The sequence below is a fragment of the Hypomesus nipponensis genome, chromosome 21, assembly GCF_054491055.1.
Source record: "Hypomesus nipponensis isolate SF chromosome 21, ASM5449105v1, whole genome shotgun sequence".
In the NCBI taxonomy this organism is placed as follows: domain Eukaryota; kingdom Metazoa; phylum Chordata; class Actinopteri; order Osmeriformes; family Osmeridae; genus Hypomesus; species Hypomesus nipponensis.
In genome coordinates, this window is record NC_140381.1 from 7,795,565 (window position 1) to 7,812,090 (window position 16,526).

Genomic DNA, 16,526 nt, shown 5'->3' on the forward strand with positions numbered 1-16,526 from the left:
GGGAGGGAGAGGGGGAGAGGGAAAGGGGCTGCCTCTAGCAATAACACATAGATAGCCAGACAGTGACATGCTCTTTCTCAACCTATTAGCTGGGCACTTTATCCTTGGCGGGGAAAAAAAAAACCTGTTGAATATAAAATAACATTTGTATCTAAGGAGATAAAAACACGATATTGCTGGCTCTTCTCCACCTCTTCAGAGATTTGGTTTTTGATGTTGTTTGGTGTTTTTGGTGGTGAGACAATTCCTGGAAATGCACATTATTGGATTGTGTTGCTGAGAGTGTGGGCTCATGACCGTGCCTTAGAGTAATCCATCTCCTTAAAGCGTCTTAGCTGACATTAAGAGGGACTTAGCTGGCATTATGGGTTTACAGTGGTTGTTCTCAGACCACATACACACCAGTATCGTGGCATTGGTCTGATAATCACTCACACTTCAGTGACAGGATTGAGCCATTGTTTTCGATGTAAGCCGAAATTAGACTTCAATCAAAGCTTGAATGTGGAAAAGTGTTTTTGAATTGTTCCATTTATTTTATTTAGATTTTTTGGGAAAATGCGGTCATTGTCGCTTACAAACAGTCTTGAAGAAAACACATACCAACCCTGAACAGGAACGTAAACGGTGCTTTTGCTATATTTGATCAGCATTGTGAGTTTTCTAAAGTGAAAACTGGAATGTTCCGGAGTGTCGGCACGTCCGTTTTGCTACCTGGGTGTTCTGTCCTTATTACTTCACGAGTGCTACTCGTAAATGAAGGAGTTACGGCTATTATGATTGTGTTCACATAATCATGTCACCATGTTTCCTTTTTTCGTGCGGAAAGTTGCCTTAACGTCTGTGGTATGCGTATAATTTTACGCCAAAATGGCTTCAACATCTTCGCATCGCTGCGTCATCCTCCCCTGGAGAACTTCCCTCGCACGGCGCCCGCTGAGGAGAAGTGTGTTTGCCATGTGTGGTGGGACAGGCTGGCAGCTCCCCAGGAGGAGGCCAAAGGATTCCCTGAGCGCCACGGAGTGGAGCAGCAGCTTGGCTGCCCCACCTGGGGGCCTCGCCGGCTAACCTGAGTGACGGCAGGAACAAGTCTCCCACTCTGTTGACTTAGCGGTTAGCAACCCAGCTGCAACGCAATCTAGGCCCCCCCCCCCCCCCCCCCCCCCCCCCGGAGTAACGCCTCCCCTCCACCCCCCCACCCCTCCACACACACACAGGCCCTCCAGGGCAGCGCGGGTCATCCCCACGTAATGACTGGAACGACTTACTTAGCGGTACCCTTCCCTGACGTGGATCCCCGCTCCAACACGGGGGAGGGGGGAGGTCACCCCTTCGTCTGCGGAGAGGGATCCCCCCTCCCCCCCGTGGGCAGGAGGTGGGAGGGAACATGGGGCCCAGGCCGGCCCAGGCGGCACCGCGGCGAACGGACAGGAGGAACCGAGGCCCGCCGCCCCCGGTCGAGAGGGAGGCGACGGAGCTGCCTGTGACCTCACCTTAGGACCCTGAGCGAGGGCCGCAGAGCGTACGCCCGGGTGTGGGTGGGGGAGCGGAGATGCGCCGTGCAATAGCGCTGAGGCGGGGGAGCCTGGAGGATCGCTCATTTTCCACTGATTGAATGCGCCGCGAGAGTCGGGGAGGTGGAGAAGGCAGTCGGAGAACACAGCAGGGACCCATTACAAGCGGTTCCTCACAGCTAATGCTGAAAGAGAGAGAGAGCGAGAGAGAGACTCCATGTTCCAATTGAGTAATGCTTCATTAGCATTAGCGTCTATGGCTCTTTGAAGTGCGACATTCCATAAGGGAACACATGGAGGATGTGATCGAGGGCTCTCAACCGCAGTCATCAGTCTCTCACTGGGAACCAGTGCCTCTAAGAGCTTAACGGGTCTGTGGAGAATGAAAGCAGTCCTCCTCTATTACCCATTTTATAGATAGGCTAAACTTCTTCTTTCTTTTTTTGTTCCAACCCCCCCCACACACACACACACACACACACACACACACACACCAAACCTGACCTTTGATATTGCATAGATAATTGATCATTGGAGTCATGTAGCGTAGCACTTCTCCTGAGTTTCTGAAGTCATCCATTTAGATGAGTCATCTGCCTCGGTCGTCAGGTTTTTAAACAACATGAGCGATGGCTATCATGTGTAATATTTGGGCTAGCGACTCCAATCCCATCGACGACAAACGGCAGTTAAACGCTGTAATCATATTTTTAAATTGAAGCAGATGAAAACATCACCTATGGGACTTTAGTCTACCAAGGAACAAAGGAGTTCTTTAAAAAAAAATAAAAAAAAATATATTGAAATAATTTTGTCTCCTGTCTATTTGATCTATTATATGATGGTCTCCTTTTGTGAAATGGATCATCTGAATACACAGATTAAGCTGAGGGTCCCAACAGCCTGTGATAATAGGACCGCCAGCTTCAAACCCAGACTTTGCCTCGCAAATGAGGCCCCCTTTCAGGCTTTCGCGTTGAGTGCGTTTGCCGCTGTTCGTTTTATGTGCGTCGCACTTCTCAGATCTGCTACGCTTGAATAAACACGCCCCTGAGAGAGAGAGAGAGAGAGAGAGAGAGAGAGAGAGAGAGAGAGAGAGAGAGAGAGAGAGAGAGAGAGAGAGAGAGAGAGAGAGAGAGAGAGAGAGAGAGAGAGAGAGAGAGAGAGAGAGAGAGAGAGAGAGAGAGAGAGAGAGAGAGAGAGAGAGAGAGAGAGAGAGAGAGAGAGAGAGAGAGAGAGAGAGAGAGAGAGAGAGAGAGAGAGAGAGAGAGAGAGAGAGAGAGAGAGAGAGAGAGAGTGAAGCTCTTTTGATCTGTTATCTAATCATTCTCATCTGTTTAGTTTTTGGCTTTAATACCATCGACCGTTACAGTCCAGTCTCCTACCCACGGTCTATATGCTTGCTAATGTAAACGAGCCAGAGAGATTTTTGAAGGATACATACTTAAAGTTTTGATACGACACGATTTATATATACTAGCATTGAGAATTGGCTTCACAACGTCGCAATTTGTCAAATGCTCAACAGCCCGGAGGACCTGTTATTCTACCTAAGATAACGACATCATCTGCATGTCCGTGAGAATTGGCTTGTGTGAAGAGGGCTGGGGGTCATTGGCTGGGGCTATAGGTAGAAGGGTGGCTGATACTGGCTGGGGGAAGAGGACAAAGTCCTTACAGATCAGAGAGCCGGGCCGACACTTATCTTACCTCTCTTATTTCCTTCCTCCCTCTCGCTCTACCTCTCTGTGCCAGCTACTGGCCCAAACTGCAACTTTGTTGTGATGGAGTGACTGATAATGAAGTTCAACCACTTGAGGTCACATGACGTAGTTCAATAAGTGGATCCTACCTTGAAATATGTGGGGTTTCGGTACTGGCATGCAGTGCGTGAGACCAGTTGTGTTTCAAGCCGTAGCCTTACAATGTTGTTTGATTCTCAGCTCATTTTCCCTGATGTAAGGCTCATGTTTCCAGTCCCTTTCACCGCTGTGCTCATCCTGGGCTGTTGTTGAGACACCTCACCACTAGTGGGCAGTAGAGATGTCAGCTCAGACTGTCATGAGGAACTTGTGGGTTTTGCGTTTAGTGTTTTAGATCCTTTTTTTACTTTGTTGGTGTGTTGTGTGTTTACCATTCAATTTGTTGAATGACTAAGGAGGCTTTCCTCATCTTAAACGATCACCACCTCCTCATTGTCAGACGAGAGTGTAATCAACATGTGCATCACAGCTGCACGAGCCATCGCAGCCTCTTCCCCTGAACCACCCTGTTTTCACATGGCTTCTTCTTTTACGTTTTCGGGAATGCCTGCACCCTTATTCTAATGTTTTAAAAGAACCATATTGATTGGGGGGGGGGGGGGGTGTTTTGGGTGAGAAAGAGCGGGCGGGTGGCAGCAAATCAGGATACGCTGTATGTGTGTGTGTGTGTGTGAGCTCTGCGTACTGGAGGGTTTCTCATTGCTCCGTGCTTGTGTGTTGATGGTGGCCCCTACACCACTACACAGCTGGCCGGTCTAGTTTTCTCTGTAGATGGGAAGTTGTTTCAGGCACACTGATGCCATAGCGTTTGTCCTGGCACAGATTGGAACAGCACAAATAGCCACCCACACACCACTTGTATTTTTTCTTTCTTATTTCTCCTCTCTTTTTTTTCTTTTTTTTTTTTATAAATAAAAGTCTTTATGCCACCTTGAAAGCCCTCTCTGTCTCTCCTACGTTCTCCTTCCTGACGTGTGCATTTCTGTAAAGATGTTGAGTGAGAGTGCTAACTACAGTGGGAAGTCTTATCAGGCATCACAGTAAGCAGTTCCCATCCTCTAAACGAACATGAATCGGACGACATCCGTCAAACGCTCAAGCACTACATACCAGCACTACAGTCCTGGGGGGTAGACTTGATGATTTGCCGTTATCTTTTTCAAGCAATTAATATCAACCTTGTGACTGTGTAAGCTACTCAGACACGATCAAAACCTTGAACTTAGTTCACAATGCTGATGAAGTGTACTGGATATTGGTTTATGAACTGAGTTCCAGGACTTAGAGCCCCATAATGATGTGTCAGGCCCCATTCTAAAGGGCATTCATGCTAAGTGCATGACCCCAAGACGACTCCCATGCCCGGACCTTTTCAATCTCCGAGCCAGCTCAAACCTCCCAGGTCGCGTTTGAATCCAAAGAGAGCCCGCGCTAAATGGCGCATGAGGCAAAAAGCGCATTCATCTACCCAGCCCAAAGCTGAAATTTGGTATCATTTTTTGGGACGTGCCACATTCCTCAGGGTTTTGAGTGGATATAAACAACAGCTGGATTTGGAATCTTCTTTCCATTCCGAAACGTTTCCGTCCTGGCTCACTCGGCTCCTCTGTTCCTCTCCAGTTGTCGTTGGGCTGAGATCAATATGATGACTCTTCTCCTTCACTCTGGGGCTGTCGGAAGCGGCTCACATCCGGTGGTGGAATAGTGTGTGTGTGTGCGCAATTGTTTGTGTTCACAGTTAAACAGGGTTTGGCGTGCAGATCAAAGTCTCTCCATAACTCTGAACAGTTAGTCAGCATATTGCCGGGAAGCTGGCTAACCCCCTCACAGCAGGAGAACCTTTTCAGTTGTTGAGGGAGGGTAAATGAGTCCAGATTGGTTTTGTTAGTGAAAAATCTCAACATTGGTCGTGTTTACACGGCGCAGTGACAACACCAACAGGGGCTTTGCTCAACAGTACTTGTGTCCCGTGACAGTGTGAAGAGGTTGCCAGGTTCCAGAAATGTATCTGCCTCTGAAACCCATCCAGGCAAACAGGTCAATCTTTGATGGAATCTTTTTGCCCTTGTTTTCAATATATCACCTTTCCGTTGGATTTCCCGGGTAATGAAGTGTGATGCGTGGTTGAGTCGCTTTGTGACGAGGCGTCCACTTCGTGCCGGCTGGCCCTTCTGCTGGCACCCTCATGGTAATCATGGAGCCATTGTTCAGTGGCACCTGGCCATGCGTGGGTTGTAGAGGGGGGGGGGGATGCTGGTGAATCTGGCAACCCCAAAGGAAGCAAGTAGCAGCAGAAATGTCGTGCGTGATCCTGAATGGGTGAGGCTTCTACTTGCACCTCGGACATGCACTTTCCCTCTGCTCGCTTTCTCTCTTCTTCTCTTGGTTTCTTCTCTTTGAGACGTGCATCTTGTTTGTGTGTTTTCCTTCATCAGGAGTCCTAACAGATGATCCATGTTCGACACAAAGCTTTGGAAATCCTTCTTTTCTTTTTAAACTCCACCTCAGAAATGCCCTCCTCGTGAAAGCCGTCCAGATTCCCCTGTGTTCAGTGAAAGTGAGTTATTTTAAGGGTTCCCCTCCGTGAACCCTGGCAGAATCATTTCATCACACGCCGGACAGCCGTGGCCCCTCACAGGGCCATCATAACTCACCGCCTGCTCACCCTGTGGTGTGGTCAACACCCGACTAGCTCCTCCCAGATCCTGCTACCGCCTTCCCATAATTCAACTGACTTCCTGCTGCCCCCCCTCTCCCCCACACACACACACACGCACTCAAGGTGAAGTAGATATCGTCGACTTGGGCTTCCAACTTGATACCCCCGTGATATCCCCCCCCCCCGTCCGCCCGCCCCAACCCTGTTCGGCTTTGAAGCACGTTCTTTTGATGGGAGGTTCCACCGCCTCGCAGCCATTTGTCAAGCGTCCATCCATTTTGGGGTCTGTGTGACGAGGCCCATCGGTGGCGGAGGAGGAGCCCCCGTGGTTCTGGCCTGCTGGAGGATTCATAGGGGGCAGGGGCCGTGTCGTCTGGGGGTGAGACTAATCGCTGCACATGTGTCGAGGCACTTCTGAGCGCCAGATGCCGGCAATGCGCCGGGATGCTTTCGCTGAAGACCGCTCCTGCGGGGGGAGGGGGAGGGGGGGGGGGGGGGCGTGAGAGCCTGTTCCCCACAAGCACATGGACCCCCACTCTGACTCTAACTACATGCTCCGGGGGGCGATCGATGGGCTCTGCTGAGGGGAGAGGCCTTCTGTTTACAGTCCCAATGTTTGTTATCGTTATTGTTCACATTCTGTGGTCGACTCTTCATTTGATTCTTCGTCCTTCGTGTGAGAAATGGCATCTGTTATTGGTTTTCGATCCCCTTCGGGAATCGAGTCATTAATACACCCATTAATCTCCGGAGCAAGTATAAACAGCAATAGAAAGTTGGTTTGCGAACACATAAACAGGCAACTCTTTTTGGTTGTCCCTGCTGGATGGTTGTTGGGAGAAGAAAGTGGAATCGTTTATTTTTCTTCTTTCTCTGTTTGTCAGATTGGTCATAACACATTTTACCCGCCGTTCATTTACCCAAGCCCATCTTATTGAGACAGAAACGGCTTGTTTGGTCGTTTATTTAATTTTTCTGTGTCAGCATTGGCAGGCCCTTTGTTGGACCGGCTTTGCTGTCAGTTTATAAACTTGTAAAACGTCAAGTTTTGAGAGCGCAGGCCTCTCTAATCCCCGCTCGACGGCCTCTCTGGCGAGTTTGTTTACAATAATCGCCTGTTGAAGAGGAGAAACAAAAAAAAAGACAGAAGAAAGAAAAAAAGTTAAACTTCTTGTAAATACCGTAATTGCCCTGTGTTGCATCCTCAACCCAATTACCTCTGTGGTCCAAGTGAAGTTCCAGTAACGACGCGAGCTGTGCGTGTTTTCCTTGGCAACAAAGCAGTCCTCAAAGCACACACACTCACTTGGGGCCAATTGGTAACAGTTGTGGGGTAGCGACGATGGGTGCAAAAGTAGTTGTCGAGCGGAGCTTACTCTCTCACCCCACTGTCATAGCCTCGGGAGAAATCGCCTCGAGTCAAGCTGCCCTGCTGTCGCTTTGCGTTTGAACGGACGAGGGGGAAAACAAGCCTTTTTTTTTTCCTCGCTTTTGCCTGCTCTGGGAAGGCGTCCTAGAATAACAGGCAGAGTTAATATGGCACATCCTGGAGCCACGCAGAGGTGTCACTCTTTAGAACGGTGCCCACTGCCCCCTCAACCACTACAGCCCCTGCGAACATGAGTCAGCAACCTTCAAACCTAGTCGAAAGTGAGCTTAAGGGTAAAAATAAAATTTAGAAAAATAGAACCTAAAAAAATTAAACCTTCTCATGCAGTCCATGCTCTAACGTTCTAATAATAGTACGTGTTTTATGCGAAATGTTCTCGAATGAGGTGGGCTGGCGTGTCATTAGCGGGGAAGCCTACAAGGCAACTCTTCACTAGCCGGCGCTAGGTTAGGCAGCTCTTTGCTAGGCTGCGCTAGGTTAGGCAGCTCTTCACTAGGCTGCGCTAGGTTAGACAGCTCTTTGCTAAGCGGCGCTAGGTTAGGCAGCTCTTCGCTAGGCTGCGCTAGGTTAGGCAGCTCTTCACTAGGCTGCGCTAGGTTAGGCAGCTCTTCGCTAAGCGGCGCTAGGTTAGGCAGCTTTTCGCTAGGCTGCGCTAGGTTAGGCAGCTCTTCGCTAGGCGGCGCTAGGTTAGGCAGCTCTTTGCTAGGCTGCGCTACTGTCAGAAATATTAATCTATAAAGCATTGCACAGTCAGTCGGTGAACAAGTTTAAGAAAGCTTTATTGTTAGCGGCCCACAAGGAGACAAAACATCACACGCCATTGTGCTACAAAGTTTGTCCGCTAGCATGTTGCGCTAGTTAGCTATTTAAGCAGAACCGCTCTTTACAGTCATTGGTTAAAACAAAGGCATGCAAATGTTCCATGGCTCTTCTTCATTGGCTCCTTGCATAGACCTGGCACGCATGTGTGCGTGCGTGTTTGAGTGTGTGCGCGTGTGTGTGCCTTTTGACCCCTGTAAGCTTGACCACATGATTCACCCAACACAGATAAGGCCAGACATCTTTTATGGCTTCTCCAGTAAGAGAGAGTGGTCAGCCCAGGTCATCTTGTTTACATATGTCTCGTGTTCCCTAAAGTCCAGATTTGGGGGTAGGCCTCTCTCTACTCACAAGGAATGCTGAACACAGAATCATTCTTATACAGGATAAATGTGTTACATCCTCAATTTTCCCAACAGCTAGGTCAGGCAGCTCTTCGCTAGGCTGCGCTAGGTCAGGCAGCTCTTCGCTAGGCTGCGCTAGGTCAGGCAGCTCGAGTTTTGCAGGCAGAGTGTGTGTAGAGAGCAGCCTCTTTTTTTGTCTGCTTAACCTTGTATGGGGGGAAGCGCCATGTGGCTCTGGGCCAAGCGCCACATCCTGGAAGTCAGGTAGAAGGAAGACCCTCCTAGGACGCAGTGACAGAACCAAGCGTCCGCTGAGTCGGCTGGCATTGACCCCCCCGTCCCGTCCCGTCGTCGTCCAATTGTGCAACACACACACGAACAAACCCAGGTTTGGCTGGCGTGTACCCATTGCAGCGGCGGTCTCCAAATCCACCAGTGACACGCTATCATCCTCAAGATAAGCAAACAAGTCGACGTGAAAGTGGCGTGGTCGTCCAAACAGGCGGATTTGACTTGTCTGCACTTCAAAAACAATTCTGCCGGTTGGGCTCACGGTATTCTTTTGAAAAGGATCTGAGCTAGCAACGGATTGGCAGGGGGACAGAGTGCTGTAGGGGTGTTAGTCTGGGTATACACGCTACACCCTGTGTGCCAGGCGGGGAGGAAGCGCCTTGGTCCGGGCCAGATGACGCAAAGGGGGATGGAAATCAACCTGTTAACTAGTTAGCTCTCCTCGACAGGAAGCTGGCGGCCAATGAAAGGTAATCAGCGCAGTTGTTTGGAGGAGCTGCGTAATTGCCTTGGACGGGAGATGGGACATTGAGATGCCGCAGTCGTCAGGGAAGAGAAAGTTTACTGAGGGATGCTGATGTCATGGGAGAGCAACATCTGTGTCCGATTGGTGTCTTCCAGAGCCCTGTCACGTTCCCCACCGGGAGCACGTGGCGAGGGAGGGGCGGGGGGGGGGGGGGTCAGTTTTGGTTTTACAGTGTCGGTCGAGCGAGGTCGGGGGGGAGTGTTAGGTGGTTGACGTCACGTGAGGACATGCTGTAGCTCACTATGACTCCACCAGAGAGGTTTTCTCTTTCTCTGGCTACTGGGCCCAGAGGAACGACGTCCGTGGAAAGGTTCCCTTCCGATCGGTGGCAATACAAGTTCACACGTTGGTCCCATAGTATCCATCTCCACGGTTGACTATTAAAGGGCAGTGGAGGTTTCATTTTAATATATATATAGTTTCAGTTGGATATCGTTTCATCCTGTTTAGGTCAGGAAAATAAACTTGGGAGGGACAGTGTTTTTCTTGCACTGCAGTAAATTTGTCAGAGAGGAGTGGAAGGCTTCAAGAGGTGGTACTCGGCAATAGAAAAAAAAGAATTCCTGTTTATTTAGATTTCAGCAGGATATATATTGCTTTCTAGGTTAGGTTTGGCAAATCAGTCGACGCACCCGTGTGATCTACAAGACTCTGTCTCTTGGCTAGAGAACAACCACTCCTATCCCCTGAAGCGACTGGCCTTGAATTTTTTTTTCATTGTGTTTCGTGCAAAACAAAAAACTATGACAAAGGAAATATCCACAGAGAGCTTGATAATTGCCCCTTGCGTTTTCGGAGGGATTGCGAGGGTAATTATGAGACACATAGCTAAGTTCCTCCTGTGTAAACAAGAGAAGACTAGGCTTATTAGGATGCTGATAGATTCCTTCTTCACCCTCTGCAAGAGGACCACTCTGAAAGCCGCTTTCATAATGGCTGGAAACTTTTTAAATTTGTTTTTCAATTGTGTCTCTGCCAATTTGCATTCGCTTGTCACTCATAAGTTTGAGAGATAATGACGCCTCATTTTATTTTCATCAACTGCTCCCTGATAGGTTTTGTTTCTCCTCGTTACTTTTGTTATTTTAGAGCTTTAGAACTTATTTTTTTATGTAGCTATTTGCCAGACCTGGTCCGGAAAATTATTTCAAAAGAATAAATGAGCTGCATGCTATAAAGCAAATTGGACTACATTACATTACATTTAGTCATTTAGCAGACACTCTTATTATGCCCAAGGACACAACGTCGTTTTGCACAGCTGGGAATGAAACCGGCAACCTCCTGATTACTTGCTCAATTCCCTAACCGCTCAGCCACCTGACTCAATTAAAGAAAATAAAGAATCCCTTTCCCTCCAAGTAGACCTATCCCTCTCTTAAATGAATTCAAATCTATTCTCATTGATTCCATTGATGTGAAAATCTCTTTGCAATATCTTTGACAAATGGCAACGATGTTACCTTTCCTAATGTTAACTGTACAAATGCCATGCCTCCCCCGGTCTATATTATAGAGAGATGACTACTTTGGCATCTGAATGCAAATGAAACAGTCATGGGGCTGTCATTGTCTGGTCTGGTGCTCATGAGACAGTGCACAGCAACTGCAGGCAGGACAGATGACGTCACCGGGTGAGTGCGCGCATGTGTTTTGGAGTCTGCGCTCTCTCTCCCACATAGTGGGTTTGGAGGTTTATCCAGCGTAATAGCATTTAAAATAAACAACCTTTCGCTTGGAACAGGCTTTGCATTGTGGTGTGGGGCTGATAGGCCCCAGTTTGAGCCAGAGAGAGCAGCTGTCATATATCGAAAGCGTGCATTACGCTAGGAAAGGACGAATTATGTCGATGGAACCACAGCCTGTTTCGGAGGAAAAGGGAGCACCCTTTTTTCGGGAGGGGGGGGGGAGGAACTTCTATGTTTCCAGCAGGGTTTCTTGATTTCACCAAGGAGAGATACAAAGTTGCCTCGAGGTATTTCCGAAAGCTTGGCTCGTTGTGCGGAACGCGCCGGAGAAACTCTGACTCTCTGTTTCTAAAGACGCAGAAACCCACGCCTGGGTCGCTACTTTCTCCGACTCTTCTCTACCTCCGGCCTAAATTGTTGCCTGATGCTAGTAGTGTTGCAGATGGTCCTGGAAGACATGGCTCCCACCGCCCCCCCCCCGCCCCCCCCCCCCATCTTTTTCTCTCTCTCTCCCACCCCCCCCCCCGCCCCCCCCATCTTTTTCTCTCTCTCTCCCATCTCCCCCCGCCCCCCCCATCTTTTTCTCTCTCTCTCCCACCCCCCCCCCCCCGCCCCCCCCATCTTTTCCTCTCTCTCTCCCACCCCCCCCCCCGCCCCACCCATCTTTTTCTCTCTCTCTCCCACCCCCCCCCCGCCCCCCCCATCTTTTTCTCTCTCTCTCCCACCCCCGCCCCCCCCATCTTTTTCTCTCTCTCTCCCCCCCGCCCCCCCCATCTTTTTCTCTCTCCCACCCCTCCCCCCCGCCCCCCCATCTTTTTCTCTCTCTCTCCCACCCCCCCCCCCCGCCCCCCCATCTTTTTCTCTCTCTCTCCCACCCCCCCCCCCGCCCCCCCATCTTTTTCTCTCTCTCTCCCCCCCCCCCCCCCGCCCCCCCATCTTTTTCTCTCTCTCTCCCACCCCCCCCCCCCCCCCCCCCCCCATCCTTTTCTCTCCCATCTCCCCCCGCCTTCCCACTCTGGCTCTTCCATACCAATCTCTTAGCCTTTCGATGATCCCTGCTAAACTTAATTGTCAAACTGCAGCCAAATGCAGGGCCCGCTCGTCAAACAGTCATGACGGCACGGTGAGAACATGTTTCCTTCTGGTGCGAACAGGCGTCTTGGAGGGGAGAGACAGCTGAAATTGGGAGGAAAACCCAGTGGGTGACCTGGAGGAGTCTCCAAGTGATAATTGCATTCTGCTGTGCTGCCGCTGTTAACAAAGGGAGAAATGACATGTATTTTGGTGATTAGGGAGATTGTAGACCCCCCATGTCCTAAACATCAGACCTAAACATAGTTTATAAAAATTGCATGTTTGACTTGGCAGTCGGTGGAGGTTAGCAGATGAGAACTTTGCTTCCCAGTCCTGTAAAACATTAAGGGTTGATATTTGAATAGCATATCTGTTTAGCCCCGGTTTCTGCTTGACCATGTTACAGTCCACCTCATTGTTCAGGCTGCGAGAACGTTTTTCATCCTGAAAGGTTGCTGGATAGGACCTATCATCGGGACTGGAAGGGAGAAAGGAGAGAACGAGCCACACAGCTCGATCTACCGCCGCACAAACGCTAAAGACGAAACGGCCAATTTGGTTTTGATTTTGCAATAAAAGTCTTAATGCAGAACGCAAGTAATGAGCCATGCTGTTTTGACTGTTTTTCGCTCATATATTTCCCTGTGATATTTATTCATGCTTGTGTGTCATTTCCATGGATCTGGTCAGCTCCAAGTGGAGTAGTCTCGAGCTAGAAAACCTTTTATGGCCTATCCATAGTGGACTTGTGTTGTCCAAGAAGTATCTTAATGTTTGGCCTTAAACCCTGGCTTCGTTGTTCAGAACTTGGTGGTCTCCTCCAGTGATCCTCCCTGTGTTGGGTTTGCTCCTTGTCAAGGCGTCGACTCGCGGTTACTCATCACACAACCTTCCAGCTGGACGGCCTTCAAGTCAGGAACTCCTACCGAAGGACCCCGGCGCCTGAACGCGGGACAACTGCTTGAGCACATGGGGCCGCTGATTAGATCCAGAATCGATTCAGGAAGCGGTGCAAAGATTCGAAAGGGAGAGGAGTGCTTTCTCTCGTTCACATGTTGGGTCTGGTGGGGGGGGGGGTTTGGGCCCTTTGAGGCCGCCAACAGCTCTGATGTCATTTCCTTTTGAAAGTCGCCTGCTTGTACATTAAAGGGCCGTTTTTTTCATTAAATATTTTTTTATTGTCGAGGCAACCTCATTAGCGAGCGCGTAATGTAACCGTTGGGAGGTCTCGCCTTTGAATTAGCGAGGTCTTTGAGATACAGGCTGATAACCGATTGCTGCCAACTCATCTCTCTCTCTCTGTCTGTCACTTCCCCCCTCTCTCTGTCTCTCTCTCTCTCTCTCTCTCTGCTCTCAGAAATCATCGATGACCTGGCACACCTGGTGGACAAGACGGACGGCAGGATCCGCACCGAAACGCGGCGGGTGAAGCTGGTGGAGACCAAGTCTGCGTCATGCGGTGAGTGCCCTCTTCGCCTGTCCTCAGATGAGCTCTGCTCTGTGTTTCTACCCCCCCCCCCCCCCCCCCGCCGCCACCCAGGAAAGACTATGCTTCCCTCCCTGATTTACAAGAATCAGGGTACACCGTCCGCCCCCCCTAACCCACATGCACACAAAACACTGCAGTTCTCTACCACATAGAAAGACATGGTGAACCAGAACCATAGTGTGAATGTACTCTTAACCTTAAGCTAGTGTGACTCTCCAGTAAGCACACCATTAGGGCTCCAAGCTGTTACACAACATCACAGGAATCTGGGAGTCGTGTGGCTGAGTGGTTAGGGAATTGGGCTAGTAATCCAAAGGTTGCTGGTTCGATTCCTGGCCGTGCTAAATGACGTACTGCCCTTGGTCAGGGCACTTCACCCTACTTGCCTTGGGGGAATGTCCCCGTGCTTACTGTAAGTCACTCTGGATAAGAGTGCTAAATGACTAAAAGTAAATGTATGAATCTAGACATCAAAGGGGAAAATGCAGTGTTCCAACACAGCAAAACTCCTCAAACCTCTTCATAAGTTTTAGAAAGATCATGACTTAGCGAACACCCATAGATGGTGCATGAGAGTGTGTGTGTTGGGGGGGGGGGGGTAAAAAAAAAAAAAAAAAAAAAGGAATCTATAGGTCTCAGTCATTAGCCCGGCCATACACGCGGTCATCTGATTAGTGTGATCGATGAAGCTCCAGAGTGAATGCGCCGAGCGCGGGCCAGGGGCATGTTGCCAGAACCCCATTTGTCAGCGAGCCATTCAGGAGAGCCTGTTCCTCGGGCCCTCGCCATCGCCTGACTCAATGCTGCTTAATGGAGCAGAAACAATGACATTGATGGAGACAAGCGCGTTTGGCACCGGGGGAAACTCCTCATAGTTAATAGAGGAAGGACCGTCTCTCTGTCACGCCTACTTCATGGAAGCCTAGCAGCTTTGGAGAGAGAGAGAGCCCCGGAATCTTCTGTGTCGGCCTCGCTCGCCCTGGCGTTTCCAGGGGCCGTGAAAAGACTGCCTGAGAGAGGGCCTAAGTCAGCTTACCTCCCTTCGGCTCCCTGGCTTTGATGGAGTTCGAAACGGTTTACAGACCCGAGGGTGGAAGTGAACTCCGCCTTTGCCATTACACACAACCCACCCTCCTTCCCACCCTTGGTTTGTTTAACTCGGCCTTTAAGTCTTTACAAAGGGGTTCTTCTCCTTCATCTCTTTTTCCGTGTCCCTCTCGTTTTCTTTCTCTCAATGGCGACCTTGATGGGGTGGGGGGGGGGGGGGGGGTTTGCTTGTAAGGGTGGGGTGATTTAGCCAGCGAGGGCGAGAATGTGGGAGCAGGTTTCTTGGTTGGGGCCAGGCCATGTTTGCCTTCGAAACGCCAAAAGGCATTGCCCTGGTGATGGCCGCATTGTTGCACCCGGGCGCCGTGGTAACAGGTGGTCGGGGACCCAGGCCCCAAAGCTGGGCGGGCTGAGACTGGGGCCAGGCAGAGAAGGTCAGCTCGCTGAAGGCCTAATTCCATTTCCCCCGTCCCCATGGCACCCAGTTACGGGTTTGTTTGTAGATCCCAGCGCCTGAAGTCACAAGCGCACATTGTGTTTAACCCAGGAGGCTTTTATTCTGCCCTCTGTCTCTCTCTCTCCTCCTCTCTCTCTCTCTCTCTCTCTCTCTCTCTCTCTCTCTCTCTCTCTCTCTCTCTCTCTCTCTCTCTCTCTCTCTCTCTCTCTCTCTCCTCTCATTTGCTTTTTCTTCTCCTTCTGCGTTCCAACGCATAACGACATTCGTGTATTCGGTGTACGAGCGCCGCGCGTTCTCAGCGGGTGGAAAATTACCCTCCTCCTCGCTTCCATCCAAGTATTTTCCCCCTCCATTCCTCAGAGTCTGCCCACCTCCCCTGCTCAGCGCTTGTTTGACACTTGTCTTTGTGTGGCGCTGGGGGAAGAATTGAAAATAGCACATGCCACGAACCTTTCGAAAAGGTCTCCCCCTTCTTTTCTTCGCCCTGCGTGTTTATGATTCCAGAGCTCTGAGGGGTTTTATTTATTTTTTTACAACCGCCGCTCATCCAAAGCCGTGGTTTCGGTGTTGTGTCTTAGTCGAGTCGTCCTGTAGGTTGGAATGGCAAACTGACAGAGACGCGCATACTTGACATAGTTGTCGGTAACTGTCTCCTTAAAGAGACATCATTACCACAGACAGGGCAGAAACTCAGCTTGGGGAAAAAAAATTGAAAAGAAAAGAAAACTTCCAACGTGAAATATTTACTTGAATCGCGAGAAAAGTTCTCATAATTACAGGAAACATCCCTTTTTCTGTTCAACTATACAACAATACATTGATGTGTTGCTGTTGGTTTAGAAAGGGAATCTCTGGGAAAGCGCTGCTCAGGTTTGCGTGACTGAGTGTAGGGAGGGAAACTCCGCCGGCGACCCCGGCCCGCCGTCACACTTCACCGACTCCTCCTCGGAGAAAGGGGAACCCACATGCTGCATGGCCATGGTGACTGATGGCAAGGTGTGCTTCACTGTAGTGAAACATCCTCGATCCTGTTGAAACGGAGCGGATGTATGCACGTCAAGCACAGTACAGATGTCTAACACGGAGTCGAGTGAGAAGGACGACACCAGATTCGTCTTGTCGAATGAAACCGAATCCACTTTTGGGTAGGTTTTTAGTTCGATTTAGCTTCGCAGGCTAGCTCAGGGTTTAGGGGTTTACCTCATTCGAAAGCATTTCAGGTAATTGACCCCCTCCCCGCCGGTCAAAATCCAAAACGCCCCGTCTGTAATTGAAAGTAAAACCCTTTCACCCAGTCACTTCCAGTCCCTCAGCCCAGCTCCTAGATGCAGGAGGGTGGAGAAGTGAGGAGTGTGGGGTTTTTAAAGTGGCCAGTTGGGATTAGGCTGGCAGATTAGTCCTTGGTACCATAGAAGCTGTGGCAGGTGACTGGTGTGAGTTTCCCATGGCTTAAGAGTCTCATCAG

The 16,526-nt window shown here is 49.9% G+C and overlaps 1 protein-coding gene across 1 annotated transcript in view; it reads left to right on the forward strand.

The window, feature by feature from the left end:
- The window catches only part of stx8 (syntaxin 8), a 33,926-nt gene that overhangs the window by 14,009 nt on the left and 3,391 nt on the right, over nucleotides 1-16,526 (forward strand). Inside the window, exon 7 of the mRNA XM_084686074.1 lies at nucleotides 13,426-13,527. Coding sequence (XP_084542200.1) covers nucleotides 13,426-13,527 — 102 coding nt within the window. The remainder of the gene's footprint in view (nucleotides 1-13,425; nucleotides 13,528-16,526) is intronic.